This window comes from Hirundo rustica, chromosome 8, assembly GCF_015227805.2.
Source record: "Hirundo rustica isolate bHirRus1 chromosome 8, bHirRus1.pri.v3, whole genome shotgun sequence".
Lineage (NCBI taxonomy): Eukaryota > Metazoa > Chordata > Aves > Passeriformes > Hirundinidae > Hirundo > Hirundo rustica.
The window spans coordinates 23,930,769-23,947,906 of record NC_053457.1 but is presented as its reverse complement, the minus strand read 5'-3'; the positions used below and the strand labels follow the sequence as shown (position 1 = coordinate 23,947,906).

General features: G+C 42.7%; 1 protein-coding gene across 5 annotated transcripts in view; it reads right to left on the bottom strand.

Annotated features, from left to right (window-relative positions):
• The window catches only part of NEURL1 (neuralized E3 ubiquitin protein ligase 1), a 144,797-nt gene that overhangs the window by 9,149 nt on the left and 118,510 nt on the right, over nucleotides 1-17,138 (bottom strand). For all 5 annotated transcript variants that reach the window (XM_040072075.2, XM_040072077.2, XM_058421656.1 and 2 more), the window contains exon 4: nucleotides 7,687-8,367. In XM_040072075.2, coding sequence (XP_039928009.1) covers nucleotides 7,687-8,367 — 681 coding nt within the window. The remainder of the gene's footprint in view (nucleotides 1-7,686; nucleotides 8,368-17,138) is intronic.

Genomic DNA, 17,138 nt, shown 5'->3' with positions numbered 1-17,138 from the left:
TAGCATTATGCTAAAGAAATGTCCGGAAATAGGTCAAAAAGCAGCCTGGCGGATTTTGCATGCAAAACCATAAGGTCTGTGTTTGCAGATGGGCGTCAGGCAACCACTGTTTGAGGAAGTAAAAGTTAGATCCAAACCACATGGAGAACAACAGTTCAGAATTTCATGAGGAGCAGAAAAGGAGTGTATTTTATGGCTTCACTGGAGCCTTGCTGTCTGCTGTGTCCAGAAGGGCAGCGGGGCACCAGCACATCTATTACCCTCCTGCAGTCACAGGCACACTCCAGCTAAACAGGGGAAACATGAAAGCTCCAAATACCACAGACATTTTTGATTCAGCAGCTGTCCCAGCCCAAACCCAGAGTGCTCCCTGGAAGCAAAGAGCACACGGCAAACTTACAGGATATCTTTCTCGACCTGACGGGTGAAGTTCAGTGGTCACTCAGCAACTTTGATCCTGCAAAATCTTGAGGGCATGGACACCATGCAATGAATGTCTGGCTGAACTGAAGTGAAAGACTCGAAGAGTTTGAGATCTGCCTCTCAACCTGAGAAATTCTAGAGCAACAAAGCACCCAGGCACAAGCTTACATGAAGAAGAGGAGAAAAAAGAAGCCTGGATTAAGTAGCTGAAACCACAAGAAATGGGACTTGGTGCTTTCATCTTGTTTAAGAAAAACAAATCAAAGCTTTGGGAGACCACAGCAAAGATAGTTCTGTGAGCAAAAGGAAAATTGCTGCCTAACCCAGCACCTCCAAGCTCTGTGCTTTTCCAGGAGGGACAGATATAAATAGGGAGGTAGATGCATACAGGAAACAAATACTCTCACTTTACTTGGCCAGCGCTCTCTGGATTTCCATGGGCACTGCTGGGTGCAAAGGGATTTGACAAAGAATCAAAGAAATAGTTTAGTCTGCTCTGTGATTCTCACAGTAGCCAGAATAATGACCTCACATCAGTGTTAGATCAAAGAACAGGCAGATTTTATCTGTCCTGACAGACAAGTTGCAAGGCAAAGAGGATGGTATAGAATCCCATATCCAGTATATTTACTGTTGGAAGACACAGGTGTTAGGAGATAAGGGAAATCTATACCTCACTTACTGTGAAAATCTTACTGCAGCCAGTAATTGTTTCTCATACTAATGATAACAGTTCCTGCTCCTGTCAAGGAGAATGTGCAGAGGCCAGGACATTTGGGAGCCCTGTGGCTGCTGCTGGAGGAGGTGTGTTTGCTTTACCCAGCCTTTACCCGGATACCAGCTCATACCTCAGAACAGGCTGATGTCACTGGCCACCTGTTGCAAGTGCAGGTTAATTATGTGTCATGTGTGATGAGATCTTCAGTGTATGGCACAAAGGTGCCACAAGCAGGTTTTAACACTGACGTTCTTGGCACTGGCCACAGGGAAATCAAGCATTTGACTGCATCCACCTCTCCAGTTTTCCACAGTCCAAATTAGAACTTGTCCTCTCTCACACAGCAGCCTCTCTTTGTGCTAACTCTCCTTTGAAACAATAAATATAAAACAAGAGGTGGATGGAGAGCTCTGTGCAGTGCCAGAATCAAGCCTAGCAGTTAAAGATGCTGTATTCTCTCTGCAGCCATTTCAACTAACCATCAGTAATGTGTACTTCACTTAGAATGAAAGCAAACCATACACAATAGGAGTATTTACGATGAGGCATCAATTAAGACAAGTGGATTGCCTTCCAGGAGGCACAGAATATTAACTCTCCTCCTTCCCCCTGGTCTCTAACAACATAAAATACCCTGTACCCTGCAGTGCATAGGAATTCCAGGCTGTTGAATGACACGCATGGGCCTGTTAGCTCCCAATCAGCTTAAATTAGGCCATTTTCCATACAAATTAAAACATGGAAGATAGAACTCTGGGGCATATCTAATTGAGAGTCTGTTCAAGGAAGATATTCATTATGTGTATTCCTGTGCAACAACGTCTAGGCACTTATCAGGCTTCTCTTATGCTGTGTTTAACTCAACAATTTCCATGTCACTGGAATGAACCAAGGTGGAGAAGGAACCAAAATTCCAAATGGATAATGAACTGGCCACCTCAGAGATGAGGGGGTGTGGTTTACTAGTGCCAAGAACTATCTTCTCTCAAACAGCAGAGGCTTCTAAACTCAGAGATGGAGGACTGAGATCCTGGATGCTCCTCACCCGTGTGAGATACTTTCCTACAAACCTACCTACAGTCTGTGCCATGGGCAGAGTGTAAAACAACTGCACATACCAAATACCATTTAAATATTTCGTGCACTCACTGCAGTAATTGCACGTGCAAAGTATCTAAGTGCACCCAGAGAGGAGAAGCTTTTTGGAAGGGACAGAATCTCTGCCATGGGATGCTGGAGTCCTGCAGCAGTTAAGGAACAACCACAGGATAAAAATCTGCTTTACAAAGGAATGGACAAAAGCCTGGAAAGACAAGGTAAGATGGGATCATCTCCCAAGAAGTCCTACAGATTTTTAGGAGGATCAGGCCAGACAAGTGCCACAGCAGAGACAAGAGGAAAGAGGAGAAAGTCTCCCTTGGGGATACACTGGAGACAGCAGTTGCAGGAACAGTATCAGCAAGATTAAGTGAGGGATTCTGGGATACAGATATACAAAATACTGCTTAGAAAGGAGAGGGCAGTTTCCAATGGCCTGTAAATTGGTCTGTGGTGAGCTGGTCACTCACCTCGGATAAAGCAAAAGTCAAGGAAAACCAGACAGGACAGTGTGATGAACATCACAGAAGGAGAGAAAAGTAATTCCCCCTGGTCAACCATGGCTCTCTGCCACCTAAGCAAGACACTACTCTGTTCATCCATGATATTTCAAGACTTTCCAGTCAGCCCCAGGGAAAGGGCTGCTTCAAGAAGGGCAGCACTACCAGGGTGCTGTCTGACCACCAGTAAGAGTGACAATGGGCACTGCTCTGAGTAAGCCTGCCTGTAACCGGGACTGACTGCAGCTGGCACCGAGGCCACTTCAGATCAAATTTCACTGTCGATTTAAAGAGCCCTTCGCCAGCAAATTGTGTCCCACAGTACTCTGCTGAACCAAATTTCCAATTTGGTCCATTGCCCACTGCTGTTGTCAGAAATCCTGAGGAACTGAGGACACAGAGCCATTTTTCCTGCGAGTCCCATGTCAAATCTTTCCTCCTTGCCCCCTCAGCTCAATTTTGAGCACATTGTCCCATTTCAACAAAGTCCAAAAGAAGGATGCAAACCTCAGTAACAACTGATATCTAAATATTTTTCAATGGGCAGCTAAGCAGAAGCCCTAGCTCATGTCCATGGTAAAGGAGGTGGGAAGGTATCCCACATACTGAGTTTATTCAGCATGCATGTGAATTCAGACCTACCAAATGCTGGCTCTTGGGTTATTTTTTTCAGGCCTAGGGCTGGCTCTTGGCCAACATTAGGAGACATCCAGAAAGCTGCTATATTGTGCAGCTGTTGTGGTGGGGCTGGAGTTATTGAAGTGCATGGAAAGAAAGGACACAGAGAAGTTGGCAACTTGGCTTCATTGGTATGACTGTTGATGGAACATGTTATTTCATTGCTCAAAAGAAAGCTTTAATATTATTGGAAAGGATGAAATTCACAAGGGAAGCTACCAAAAAAAAAAAAAAAAAAGGAGATGAAGGAAGATGTTTTACATGCTGCCAATTCAATTCAGACACAAAAGAAAATTAAAGAAAATCCTCAACCATTTGGATCCTCAAACATTAAATATATAAACTTATTGCTGTGATAGCTTCTCCAGACATGAGTCATACATTTTGAAACCTTATGGGGTCAATCAATTTAACTTCATAAATGAATTACACCACCAAAACCTGACCAAAACCAGACCATTGTATCCAGACTGGCTCACTTCAACCTTTCAGAGCTGTCAGTAAAACTGTGTGTGAGCTGAAATGCTCACCAGCAAAAGCTGAGAGCAGTAAATCAACTTTAATAGGCTGGTTTTGTTGACTATACAGGAATGATGCCTGAAAAAAAACAATCCAAGCCTGAACTAATGAAATTCCTAAAGGATACACAAAGACTGTTTCATTTCTACATGCCTAATGAGCTGGGTTTCTGTTTGGTTGTTTTTATGTGCATAATCCCCAGAATTACTAAATTAAGACCAGCACTTAACATATAAAATATTTAGAAGGGCTTCCCTGACAAAAAAGATCTCTTGCCTCCCTCAATAGCTGGTTCCCAGAGTTAATTACCCTCATTTATGTTTAATTTAAATTTGTGTCCCTTCATTTCCCAGCAGCTTGATATTTTTTATCCTATTATCTGCTACATTAAAGTGCCCTCCTCTGTCATTTATCTTTCCTCCACGTGGTCAAGTTGCCTTTTAGACTTTTCTCTGAAACAAATTTACATTCTTCTGCCTCCCCTACAGATGACTGTGGCCTCTCACTGCATTATAGTATGGATTGAGTCTAATTTATTTTACTTTTGCTAGGATGGCATGAAAAATTATGCTATTTATCACCTCATCTTTATTTTCGGCTGTTTTATTTCTCTTACAGCAAATATATTGCCAGTATACAATGCCAAATTGATAAGAGGAAAACAGAAGTCAGAATTCTTTACTATCCAACTAACCCCACACTGCCCTCCTCTCCTACAGAGTCCTGTAAGATCACCAGCCTGAGTAGAGGTGGTCTCCCCTAATATTAGGAAATAAATGTTGTATCTCCAGCACTGTGGAATAACTGCAGTCAGCAAATGTCAACTTCTATGGCAAAGTCACAAGGCAGCAGACACCTGAGCTTGCTCCTGCTCTGCATTAGGATCAAATAAATAATGTCCAGGCATAAAATACAGTGATCAATAGCTGGAGTCATCCTGTTCTTTAGGTGCAAGAGTGGCTGTCCATTCTCCAAACTAAACTGAGAAGCTGGAGAAGAAGCAAACCCAGAGACTTTAATTTCATTTTATAGTCAGCTGTAGTGCTGATGATCCTTTACCCCTGTATAACATCACTTTGGTTAATCTCTTAATGGTGTGTCCCAGAAATAGAATGACATCTGCTATTTAGGATAGGTTTGGTCCAATTATGCCTTTTGCAGTATTTGTGTCTCATTTCTTTCAAGGATATGTAACTTCACTTTTTCTATAAAAACTAGAAAAAGATGACTATAAATGTCTTCTACTGTGATATAAAGCTCAAATTACAAAAGACAGATCTCACAAAATTACTCTTGTTTGCATTCTGAAGATGGAGCTTGTCATTAGAAAGATGAACATTCTACATTCTTCTTACATTTTCTAATATTATAAAGACAGATATTATGGCAAGCACCATAATCTGTTCCACTGCAGTGCAAACAGTGCACATCACCTCCCTAATAAAACTGCAATAGTTAGAGATGGGAGTTCATTATTTTCTTTGCCTTCTGTCAGGATATTGCCTGATCCATGTAATTATTGCAGTTGCAGAGATGCAGTTGAGACGGCATCGCTGCTTTCCTCTGGGCAGTTGCACGACACTGATACTGCACTGATACTGGGACTGCACTGCTCCCAGCATTGTTATACTGGCAATAAACATATGAAAAGGTCTATTTGTAATTTAATACCTGTTAAAAATCACAGGCAAGCTCCAATTTCATAGCTTTTATTTTCATAGCATTTAACTTGCAGATAGCAGCTTACCGCCCAAGCTGATGTGGATAAAGCTGTACACTCAGCAGGATCCTACCCTTTCCTTGAGAGAGGCAAGGTCAGCAAGTCCAGCTCTTTTCACTTACATCTCACTAAGGAACAATAGCCCATTTTCAGGTTCTTTTCCAGTGATCGAGGCCAGAAAAGACTGTCATGGTCACAAACACAGTAAGTGAGGGGTTTCCCAACTCTGCACATTTCATTTAATTTCATTCCATTTCATTTCATTTCATTTCATTTCATTTCATTTCATTTCATTTCATTTCATTTCATGCATCCAAATGAAGATTTATCTAAAAACATGTACTGGGGCTGTACTGGTTTGGACTGAACTTGTGATCAGGCAGGGAGGAGATTTGCAGGGCATGCACAACAGGAGGTCTGTGTTCATGTCCGTGCTGTGTCAAGCTCAGTGTGAGGATGTGATTCTGTCCCTCTTGAGGAGACACTTCCTTGCTGCCCTGTTTCGGGGCTCATTGCAAACGGGCTGCTCACTCTGTGCCACACTGCCAGAATTAGTGATCTCATATGAAAGGAAGCAATGGTCAATGATTTAGTTTTACCAGCTGCTCAATGACCTAAGTATGTTTTCCTTCTAATGTACACAGGAGCACTTAATCTCCTGCTTTACTGGGCTCTGTTTGACTTCACCTACCATTATCACAATGACATGTTGGTGGAGAGCAGAGCTAACCATGGATTATGTACACTACCCACATCAAATGTAATCATGCTGAATTAGCAGGGATTGAATCTCAGGCTCCTGGAAATAAATTGCAGCATTACATTTGTCATCTGCGAGACTTTAGCAGCCACAAAACACTCACAGCAGAGGCCTGTGGTCAACTTCAAACAAATTATACAAGGCATTTCATACTGCATATTGAGGTGAACTGGACCCTGCAGACAGATGTGTGTGTGTGTTCACCACAATTTATCTTTAAAGACTGTCTATAAATCCTAAAAAAAAAAGTTCTTGGTTGGCTTTTGAGTTTGATGGGGAGACAGGTTGTTGGGGTTTTTTTCACTGTTAGGTATGAGGAGTATTTGAAGCAAAATGAAATATAAATATAAAGTTATATGAGTGTACCAGTATAAACAGAAAGGAGAATTTTAATGTAATTCCTGGTACCTCTCATTTAGAGAGGTACCAGGAATTACATAACGTTCTCAGAATTTATCTTTCATTGTCTGACACCGACAGCAGCAGAACCATGATATGGTACAAATTCATGACCAAACACATCCTATGCATGGTTTAAAATACACACACAAGAAAGTAAATTAGATCCTGAGACATGTTATTTCAAAGCTTTTCCCTCCACACCTTTGAACCACGACTTGCAGCATTTCAATGAAGTACACCAGCTAAAAGAGCTGAAAAAACAGCAAAAATACCAAGAGGCCAACTCTTCTGAGGTCTGTCAACCTGTGTGAGCTACACTGCCTTAAAAAGGGCTGGAGGGCAAGGAAACCTTTCTCCTGTTGAGATGGTCAGTGCCATGCTCTGGGTTCCTCTCTGCTTGCTGGCCTGCCTCTCACATGCAAGCCTGGGGAAAGGAAGGGCACCCCTCTTTCGGGAGTCTATCATCCCAGGTATCTAACACACAGAAAAGGGCATCAGATCTCTTTTCTCCTGCTGGCTATGCCTTAGATTAGCTGAGCCCAAAGCACCCCTCCTCTGCCTTCCTTGCTTCTCCTAGGTCAGTGATGACTCATCTGTACTTTAATGGAGGTCCCTGAGGCTTAATTCGTTATCTGAAAAGAGCTTTGAGACCATCACATGACGGGTGTCACAGAAGTGCAAGGAGTTTAAGACTTGTAGCTCATACCCGTATGCTATGTTTGTGCCTTTGCGTATTTTTTTCTTTTTATAAAACCAAAATTTGCACCTCATCCTAGAGCAGGAAGGGAGCCGCTCGCTCCCACTCTCATGATGTATCCCTCCCTTGCTTTCTTGTGCACAAGGTTTGGAAAGAGGGGGTCCAACATACCCAGCAATCGAATCTGCATGATGGCGCCGTGTAAAACGAAGAACATCCAGAGGGGCTGGGAACAGTCCGCGCAGACCTGCATGCCAATGCCGGCACCGTTGTGGCTCAAGTGCAGCTCGCCATCGGCATTCACCATAAATCCCAGGATGTCTCCGCTCTGGAGGGGCACCACCACTCGGCAGATGGCCCAGAACTCCTTTCGGTCGACCAGGGATTCGGGGTTATAGGGGAGGTCACTGGGGCGCAGGGTGCTGGGGTCGCAGGACGTCACGCCGTAGGACAGCGTCCCCGTGCGCACAGCGTTGGACTTGTTGATTTTGACGAAAATGGTTTCGTTGATCCGAAGGGGTCTGCTGGTGAACACCAAAGTCCTCTCCTCCCGGGCGTGCTCCAGGCGGGCCACGGTTTGGTCATCGAGGATTTTGACGTGGGGTCCCCGGAGGTGGTGGAAGCGGAGGTCGCTCTCCAGCTGGGACGGGAGGAGGTGGGAGTGCTGGGAGTTGAGGGAGTTCTGCGGGATGGGGCAGGTGGCGGCCGTCACGTGGAAGGTGTCCTCCTGCAGGTTGAGGTCACACAGGCTGACCGAGAGGCGCGTGTCCTCCGTGTCCCGCCGCAGCGAGGGCCGGCGGATGGCCGTGAAGGAGCGGGGCCGCAGGCAGTCGGGAGGGATGATTTCACTGTCTGTGCGGAGAAAGAAAACAAAAAAGAGGTCACTTTTGGAGAAAATGAAAAAGTCCAGGAACATGAAAAAATATGGGCTTGCTTGATCTGTTTAAAGGGAGAATAAGAGACCTGCTGCCATTAATAAATTTTCCCCTTTGAAATATGGGAGTAGAGTATCATAAAATGTATTTGCAATCAATTGCTGTTCTTGTACTTTCCCCACCAGCAACAACATTTCCAGCTTCTGAGCAGGCAGACTCAAAATCAATGGCAAGAATTGCCCAAGGGAGGCTTTCCTTGGAGAAGGAAAGCGGAGGATAAATATCTGAAATACACCCTCAACATTCCAATCAATATCTCCAAGTTTTCATGCCCTCTTTATTGTCTACAGTAATTCTCAGAGACTTATGAAATAAATATCTAGCTACATATTTTTTAATTTCAAACAAATTGCTATGTTCAGCTCTATATGATTTATCACCGTAAGCAATTTAATTAATATTCCTGTTGATGCTTATAACTAATATAACTAATCTGTCTATAACTAATCATCAGTGTTCCGGTTCTCACTGCAAAGCAGTACAGATATGAATTTTAGAGTGCAGAATTTGAGAATATGCCAGGTTTTAGAAATACAATACAATCATGTAGTATTTCCAAGCCAAATGATTAAAATTCAAATCCACAGATATATAACTAAGAAAGACAATGCTCAGACATTCAGATCCACCAATGGAAACAAAATTTTACCTTATCTGCTTTGCTGGTATCACCTGCTGCTTCAAGAACTAATCAATTTATTTGATTCTTTTTCTGAGGAACATACTCCCCTGTCTTTAATGCTGAAATTACTTATATTTACCACATTCTTAGCTGTGCCATTGCTTTAGATATTTTAAAGAATAATATATTGGAAAAAAACCCTTCATTATAAAAGCTATAAAGAAAGCTGAGATAATGCAAAAAATTTATTCTTATGTCCAACTTTCTGAACTCTGAGAAGGATGAGACCATTCACCTGTGTGAAAATTGAGTATGTGGGAAACTCCTGGGACGGTGTAAGAAGCTGTGACCCAATAGGACTGAAGTCTGTTGTGGCTTTGAGCCCGGGTCCAGAGAATAGGAGGTGACACCAGCCCACACAACACAAAGCAACATACCAGACCCCAGCGTTTGATGTGATGCAAACACAGCACAAGGTGGAACAAGAGGAAGAGGCAACATTGACCCTAAAGCACATGCTAGGCCCTTACAGTGGACACCTCTTCCAGCCACATAGCCTTGGGAATTTTTTTATGACAACAAAGAGCAGGACAGCAGGTTATCTGAGGATTTTCCCAATAGGATGTACTCTCTCCCAGTACACCAGAGTAGTAGCTCTGTACTGGTATGCCAAGGAATAATGCCAGCTACTGAGTAACCAACATCTCCTGCAATATCTGAGGTCTGACTAACAACCTTTCCTGTCCTCCTCTTCTGGGAGCCCTGACAAGAGCACACCCACACAAGGTTTGGCTTCAGTAGAGCTCTTTGCTTTGCTTAAACTGGATTATTCCAGGCTCCTCTTTAAATAAACTCCTATTACAAGGGAAGCAGAGTCCTAAAATAAAAATGGGCTTTGTTTCTCGTATTTGATTTTCTGCATACTGATATTTCAGCCTCTCAGAAGTTAATTGAAGAAAAGGAGGAATAAATAAAATCAGAAATTACCCCAAGTAATCTAGAAGTGGGTCACATTAATGCTTTGAAATATATGGACTAGCATTTGCATTCCAAGTGCTCCTGCTGGATAGAACTGGACTTATTTTATCCTCCTTTAGCCGGAAACCTACATAGGAGAACAAATTAATCCTGGCAGCTGATGACAATCCTTTTGTGTAGGTGAATGGATAGAGACCTTTCTGAATAGGAACAGAAGGTCCTCTCTATTTTATTCCCTGTAACTATGCATGTGCAGCCTGGCTGACAACTGTGATGTGTGGGTAGCTTGCAGCCAGGGTTTTGAAACAGCTTGTTTTCCACCAGGACGCTTGCATTTCCCTTTGGCTGCTGGACAGAATATCTTTTTCCATCTGAAAAGAGGTTAAGAGAGATGGAGTTCTGCACACAAGACACATGGCAGTGATAGCAAACCAGGGTTACATATCCAACTGGTTTTATTTAAACCCTTCAGCAGTTCAAATCATGGCCACCTAAGGAAGAAGATGTCTCTAGCATATAGAAGCGTCTGTGAGACTTAGTTAATTAACGTTTGCAAATAACCACAGAAGAAAGGATTGCGGTTTACTGGCTTCTGAAGTATGTTTGTGAAAATTTAGAGATGAGTCTCTAAGAGATGCTGGCCTGCATCATAAAATATCCAGCCAAAGGAAAAGAAATCCCATTGAATATAAATCAAAACAAAAGCGGGATTCATCTTTTGGGGTAGTAGATAGGTTGGAAGAAATGTGGAATGTCATTTACCCAGAATAACTGATAATGGCCAAGGGCTGTGAAAGAACAATTCTGGTGAAATGTGGAACAAATGAGGTGACTTTGACCACTTTCTTTCAGAAGAAGATACCCAGGAATTAGCTGTTTTCATCCTCTTAAGCTTCAGTTCTCACTTTTCAAACACAGACCAAACTAGTCATGCTGAACACAGATGCTCTTTATGCTGGAGTGGCCCATAACACAGCCTTGGCCCTGCAGAACATTTACAAGTGATCTTTAATGCCTACAAAGGAGAGAGTCCTTTGTTCAGGAACACTTATATTTAGAGGCAAATCTGGGGGGCACATCAAAAAGACTGCATGACTTCATGTGAAGAGACAGTAAGACACAAAATGGGTCCAACAGCCCATTACCAAGGACCACCTGGCTCCAGCCTGAAGAATTTAGAAATCATCTCTTCAGTAAACATTCAAGGTTATAAAATTTCTTGTACAATACAGTTGGCAGCGTTTCTTTGGGAAAAGTCAATTGAGATGAGAGATCTCCTTGGGTGAGAATAGATGGACTTGTGAAGACCACATCTGTCCCCAGGAGTTAACCCAGTGGCTGGGACACCACCAGCAAGCTGGCCTTGACCATATCAGCCCAGTGAAGTTGGCTGCCCAGGCAGCTTTCCAGAGAGGTTTTGGTGAGCTCTGCATCAGTGCAGTTATAATGTTATTTCTGGATTTTGAGACGTAAAGTTTTTGGTAGCAGTACAGATACAGCCAAAGCGGAAAGGATTTCTACTAAATACAGATTTTCTGCTCTTCAGTTGGAGAATCTGAGACACTGAGTTTAAAGGATGCCTATCTTCACAAATGTCTTTGTATTTTTTCTAGCTTTGTTTAAGAAAAAAAGTAAGGAGGAGTAATTAATATATCTAAGTAGAAATTAAGGGCACTTGAGCAGTTCAGCTGTTTTCTGTTTTCTTTTCTTTAGTGGGGTTCATCTGCAAAATTTAGATTCGCAGCAGGTGATTCCTTACACAGAAAAATAATTTTAAGCATCTTCCTCAGACCAGAGGCTTCATAGCTTTCCATTTTCCTGCTCAGAGGGCATGGAAGAGCTTCCCACTTTGTGCAAGCTCATTGCAACTGCAGTAACACTCTAAAACAGCTCTTACAAGGAGCTGGTGAGCAGACAGATGCATCCGTAATCACTGCCCTGCACAGATCAGAAGTATTTCACTACCACCTTTCTTTTGAACATTGCCAAATATTGTCTCCTCAAAATAATTTATTTCCTTAAACACGTGTTATGTTAATATGTAGAATACATATTTATTATAGAGATCACATACATGCACATTGAATACAGCTGCAAGCACATACCAACACAAAAGCATTTCCAACCACCAGCATGCAGAGATCATCTCAGACACACGCAAGCCCAAAGGGGATGTGTTGCTGTCAGACTGTCAAATCATCATTTCCCTACTCTCTTTCAGTGCTGTCTGTTACTGCCTGAAGGCTTGACTTTCCAAGGTCATGAGCAGCCAGTATTCATACACCTGTAAAGGATCTAAGACAGCAGAGCAAACTCAGCATGGACACACACACTTGCTAGAAACTCAGTCTGTGTTTAACTGCAGCTCAAGGGACACAGATCTCCTCTTGATCGGTTTCCTGAGACTGGTGCAATCCTACGACCTCCATGAATTGTAGTTCTTCAAAGTATGAGGCCTCCAGAATGAGCTATGGAACACCTAGTGTAAATAAATCATTTTTGAGAATTACTACTACAAAAAATAACTTAAAATTTGAGGAATCAGACCATTCTCTGAGAACCTTAAGAACACATCCCATTTCTAGTGATCCTCCCTCCCTCCCTCCCAGGAGAGGAAAATGCTGAGACGTCAAGGAAGTGCCTCGTGATTCCTTGCATCTGGAGAACACTTCTGCCCTCAGCTACTAAGCCAAGAGTAAAAAATTGGTAAGGCCAGAACTTTACGGGTATGATGCCTCCCTTTCCATGTGAAGACTCATGGTTTTCCTTCCTTCTGTTCTTTGTTTTACTTTTTCACAAGCGCAATTTTCATCTCTCAATCCCTCACTTCACTGGGTAATGGTATTTTCAGTGAGTATCGGTGCTCACGGTTTAATTACTGTGACCAAGGAGCCTCAGGGGTACTAAGATAGCAAAAGACACATCAAAGTCAGTGGCCCTTGCAAGAACATTCTGTGTAAACCTGCACCTGCAAAAGGAGGTATAGTGTATTATTCCCACCACATTATAGTGGCTCCATTCCCACTCAGGAATGCAGATGAAGGCTCTTTTTTTCCCCACCATCAGCTCTACCTGTCACAAGGAGTTACCCAGGGTGGACAGCTGTCCTTCCAACACCTGTAATCTTGCAGTACCTCCTCCATGATCTACAGCAGAACTGGGCACCAAACAGCCCATTTGGCAGGATTCTGGCGTTGCAAGGAGAGGTGTTTGGAATATGTACCAAGCTGTACCAGGAATATGTACCAGGCAGATGTACCAAGCTGTAAAATAGCATTGCACTCAAGGGCAATTGGGGAAAGCAACCAGTCGTAAGACAAGAAATAAAACCTGTGCTTCTGGAAACCTTCTGTCGCTCACAGGCTCCAACTCCCCATCGTGGGAGTGCATTATTAATCTCAGCTCAGCTGCCTTGTGTCATGCTGTGGCAGTCACCGCTCCCTCGCTGGCTTAGTCCTGGCAAGCTGATGTGCACTGCTGGGGGGCTGCCACACTACAGTGCAGAAGTAGCCAGAACAATTTCTGTATGTTGTTTAGAGCTCAACTTATTATGTACTTTAAGGTGACTGAGGGTTGAAAATACTGTAAAATGGGAGCAACTTATATTCTCATTTATCCCTCCTAAAGTAAGGATGGAGATCACTGCTACTGGTGGCAAGGAGCAGTACCTGTTCTCAAACTCCTTTATTTGACAGCTTGCCTGATGTGTGTATGGCATCCAGCCCACAGCAACACCTCCAGTGGAAAGAAGACAAGCATTTGTGACTGGGTCTGGGAAGAGAAGGACCATTCCATAGCCCTGAGTTCAAAATCCACCCAAATTAATGGGTGACTGGAAGCAGATTTTCATGTAGCCTGCTGTACTCATGGTGTAAAGACATCCTCATCATCGTGGGATGCTTTGCTCTAGGCTCCCTCAGTCTCTGCCATGTGTATCCTAACTGTTTTTTGTAGCAGGAGGAGCTAGGCAAGCAGGAGAGTGAAAATCATCCGTGCTTAAAATAAACACAGGAGAAAAACTGAGAAGTGAAGAATGCTGAATGCTGCTCACGGTCATTAAGAGGTAAAGCTCCACTCACAGAGCATGTCCAAAGTGCTTTTCCCTGCTGGCCATGTGAGAGCAGATACTTATAAAACTATTTGTTTTTCTACAAACTCTTACTCTCCATGTGAGGTCTGCAGAGGAGACTGGGATCTGCCACACTCAGCATAATGCTGCAGAGACACACACTCCCAGACGGGTCCTTCTGCTCCAATGCTGCACACAGGTTCTCCCCTTACTGCTGGTACTGTTAAATTGTGAATTTATATAACCCCAGACCATTCCATTGTGTTTATTTCTCATAAACCATCAGGCGCCAGAATGCAGCTTCTCGGACCATACAATGAAACCACTTCCAGAGCATTACTGTAGCATGTGGGAGGCAAATGTTTAAAATCCCTCAAAGGAATGATTCAGACTAAAATTTTCTTTTGCCATATACTTAGGAATTCACTTCTACAAAGTACATTTCTCTTTATGAACAACTAAGAAGTCAAACTGCCCGAGATATTGCCTCTGATCAACCATTCCTTATTGAAAGCACCCACATCAAATCAAGAACATCAGTTAAAATCTACTTCCACAACATCTTGCTCTGTGCATTTCACTACTTCATTGACAATATAAATATCCCATTTCAAATGGAGGTGCTCCCATTGGCTCTCACTGCTTTGGCTCCTCTCTTTGCAAAACTATAGCCAGCAGACAATACCACTTGTACCAGCTATTTATGGAAGATGCCAGGGCTGCTCTTTAAGAGACAGTAAAATCTGCTCTGGGGCAAACTGCATCTGAGATCAGAATCCAGCTGCCAGGCTCTGCAGCAGATGACACTCCTCACCATGTAAACAGAAAGGATATATAAGAGGTGAGTGGCAGGCAGGAAGAATTAATGTCCTTATTTTATAGACTGGAAACTGTGGGATGGATTGAGCAGTCCAAAGGGATAGATGGCTCCTCTGGCAGAACTCTTAAGTGAAGCCCCTTAGGGTTTAGCTCAGTGCACAACAAAACCACTCCATTTTCCACGGTACACCCCCTCATTTCCTAATTCTTATTGATGCATTATTCTCTATCTGATGCTCCTCTGCTTCTGTCTGCAGGTTGCTCTTTTCACCTCAAAAATCAACCTGCTTGGGACTCCTCATCCACTGCAGATCCCAGCGGCCAGCATGGAAACCACTGTTCCAGAATTTCCCAACATGCCAATTTGGTAACACCACACAGAGCAAACACACATTTCATGTGCAGCGACGTGGTAAAAACATGAGTTAATTGCTACATGCAAATATTGGCCTCTTGCCCTCTGCAACCTGGAAAGAAAATTACCTGGCATTTCATATCAGCCATTTTCATTGCAGGAGTGGCAGATATTTAAATCACCTGAGTCCATTTGTTTACCTGTGACCAACACAGTCCTAGTCAACTTTCTGACGAGATACTCAGATGTTTTTTCCCATACTGATGGAAGCATTTGAGAGAATTTCTACAATAACCAAGGGGCAGAAGTCAAAGCTTAAGCCAGGGGTTAAAAAGTGTCCAAAACCGAAGTTCTTCTGTGGGAGAAATAATTCTTACACTAAAATTGTCACCAGATTTTAAAGCTGGTTTACAAAAGAAAGAGGATCATTACCCTGTGGAACCAATTGCAAGGCTACAAACAACTGCCACTTGAACAGAAATGAGTGGAAATCAACTCTGCTTACATTCATCTCTCTGGACTCATCTTTGCTCTGTGTTTGTATTTACTTGGATAAAAATCAGCATCTCTTTACAGGCATTTTGGGAGATATTGAGCACTAAAACTATTTGGTTTTCATGACTCAGTTTTGGAGAGGTGATAAAACATGGGATGGAAGAGAATAAACCTAGTCTTTAGTTGTTACCAACAGCTAGGTATTTTATAAATTTATTGTGCAGATCTGGTGGCTTCCTGTGGCCATTTAGCACCACATCCTGCTTTGAGGTAATGGTCCTTTTATGCCATCAGGCAGCTGGTGTCCTGCCACATGAATCTCAGGAAAACCCTTGGGATCTTTCAGAGTACTTTTCTAAAAACACGAATATGCCCTATCACAGATTTCTTGTCATGGGTTGTCAATGTTGTACCAATAGTATAGACAAAATATCATAGCAAAACAAATCAGAAAAAAACCAAACAAATTATCTGGATTCTAAAAGGATGTGAGCTCATGTGCTGCCAGTTTCCAAGCTGAAATATTCAGAAAGGGAAAATAAAAATCCCTGAGCTTTAGAGAATTGTGGCTGTTTGTAAGCCAGAGTGAGAAACTGCAGTTCCCAAGCCAGCTTAGTAATTGAATTGATCATCTGCATATTCTTCAATAAAATCTAAGGAATGAAAGCATTCAGTCTTAAACAAGGACCGATAAATTGTAGTTTTGGGGTTTGTATTATCTAATAAAGTGCTCTGAACCAATCTGGTTTATAACAAATATTCATACAATTCTGCCTAACATACGTAAGCATGTCAAATTGATTTGCACATGTGAAACAGCACAAAGAGCATAAATAGCCTCATAAAACTGAAATAAATTACTGTTCTCCTTAGAAAGTATGAATGTTCTGAAATAGTCTTACAGCAGGCTATGGAGAACAAACTTTCATATGTGTGTTACAGTCATGCATTTGTTTTCTTTTCCACAAAAGCTGATGCTCAGAGAGAGTCTGCAGGGTATTGGCAACATCTGTGTTACAAACAACACATTCGAGTTTCATTCAGTGTTTTCATTACAGGTAAATTCAACCTACCCAGCTAGCAGTTTTGACAATTGACAAACATCCTTCAGGTTGAAGATGTGCCTATCCACTGCCACAGCCACCTCTGGATATTGGCCCCTCCTGGTCTGATTGCCTTTATTGTATTCATGTGTTCTCTAACTCCCCTTAAAGTCAGAGAAATAAGGTTTGACCAGAAACCACGTGCCTTGGGTTTTGTGGAGACAACCTAGATCCTGTTATTCACTCCTTAATCCATCTCCCACTCACATACGAAGTCTCTGAACTTTACTCCCACCCCAATGATTTT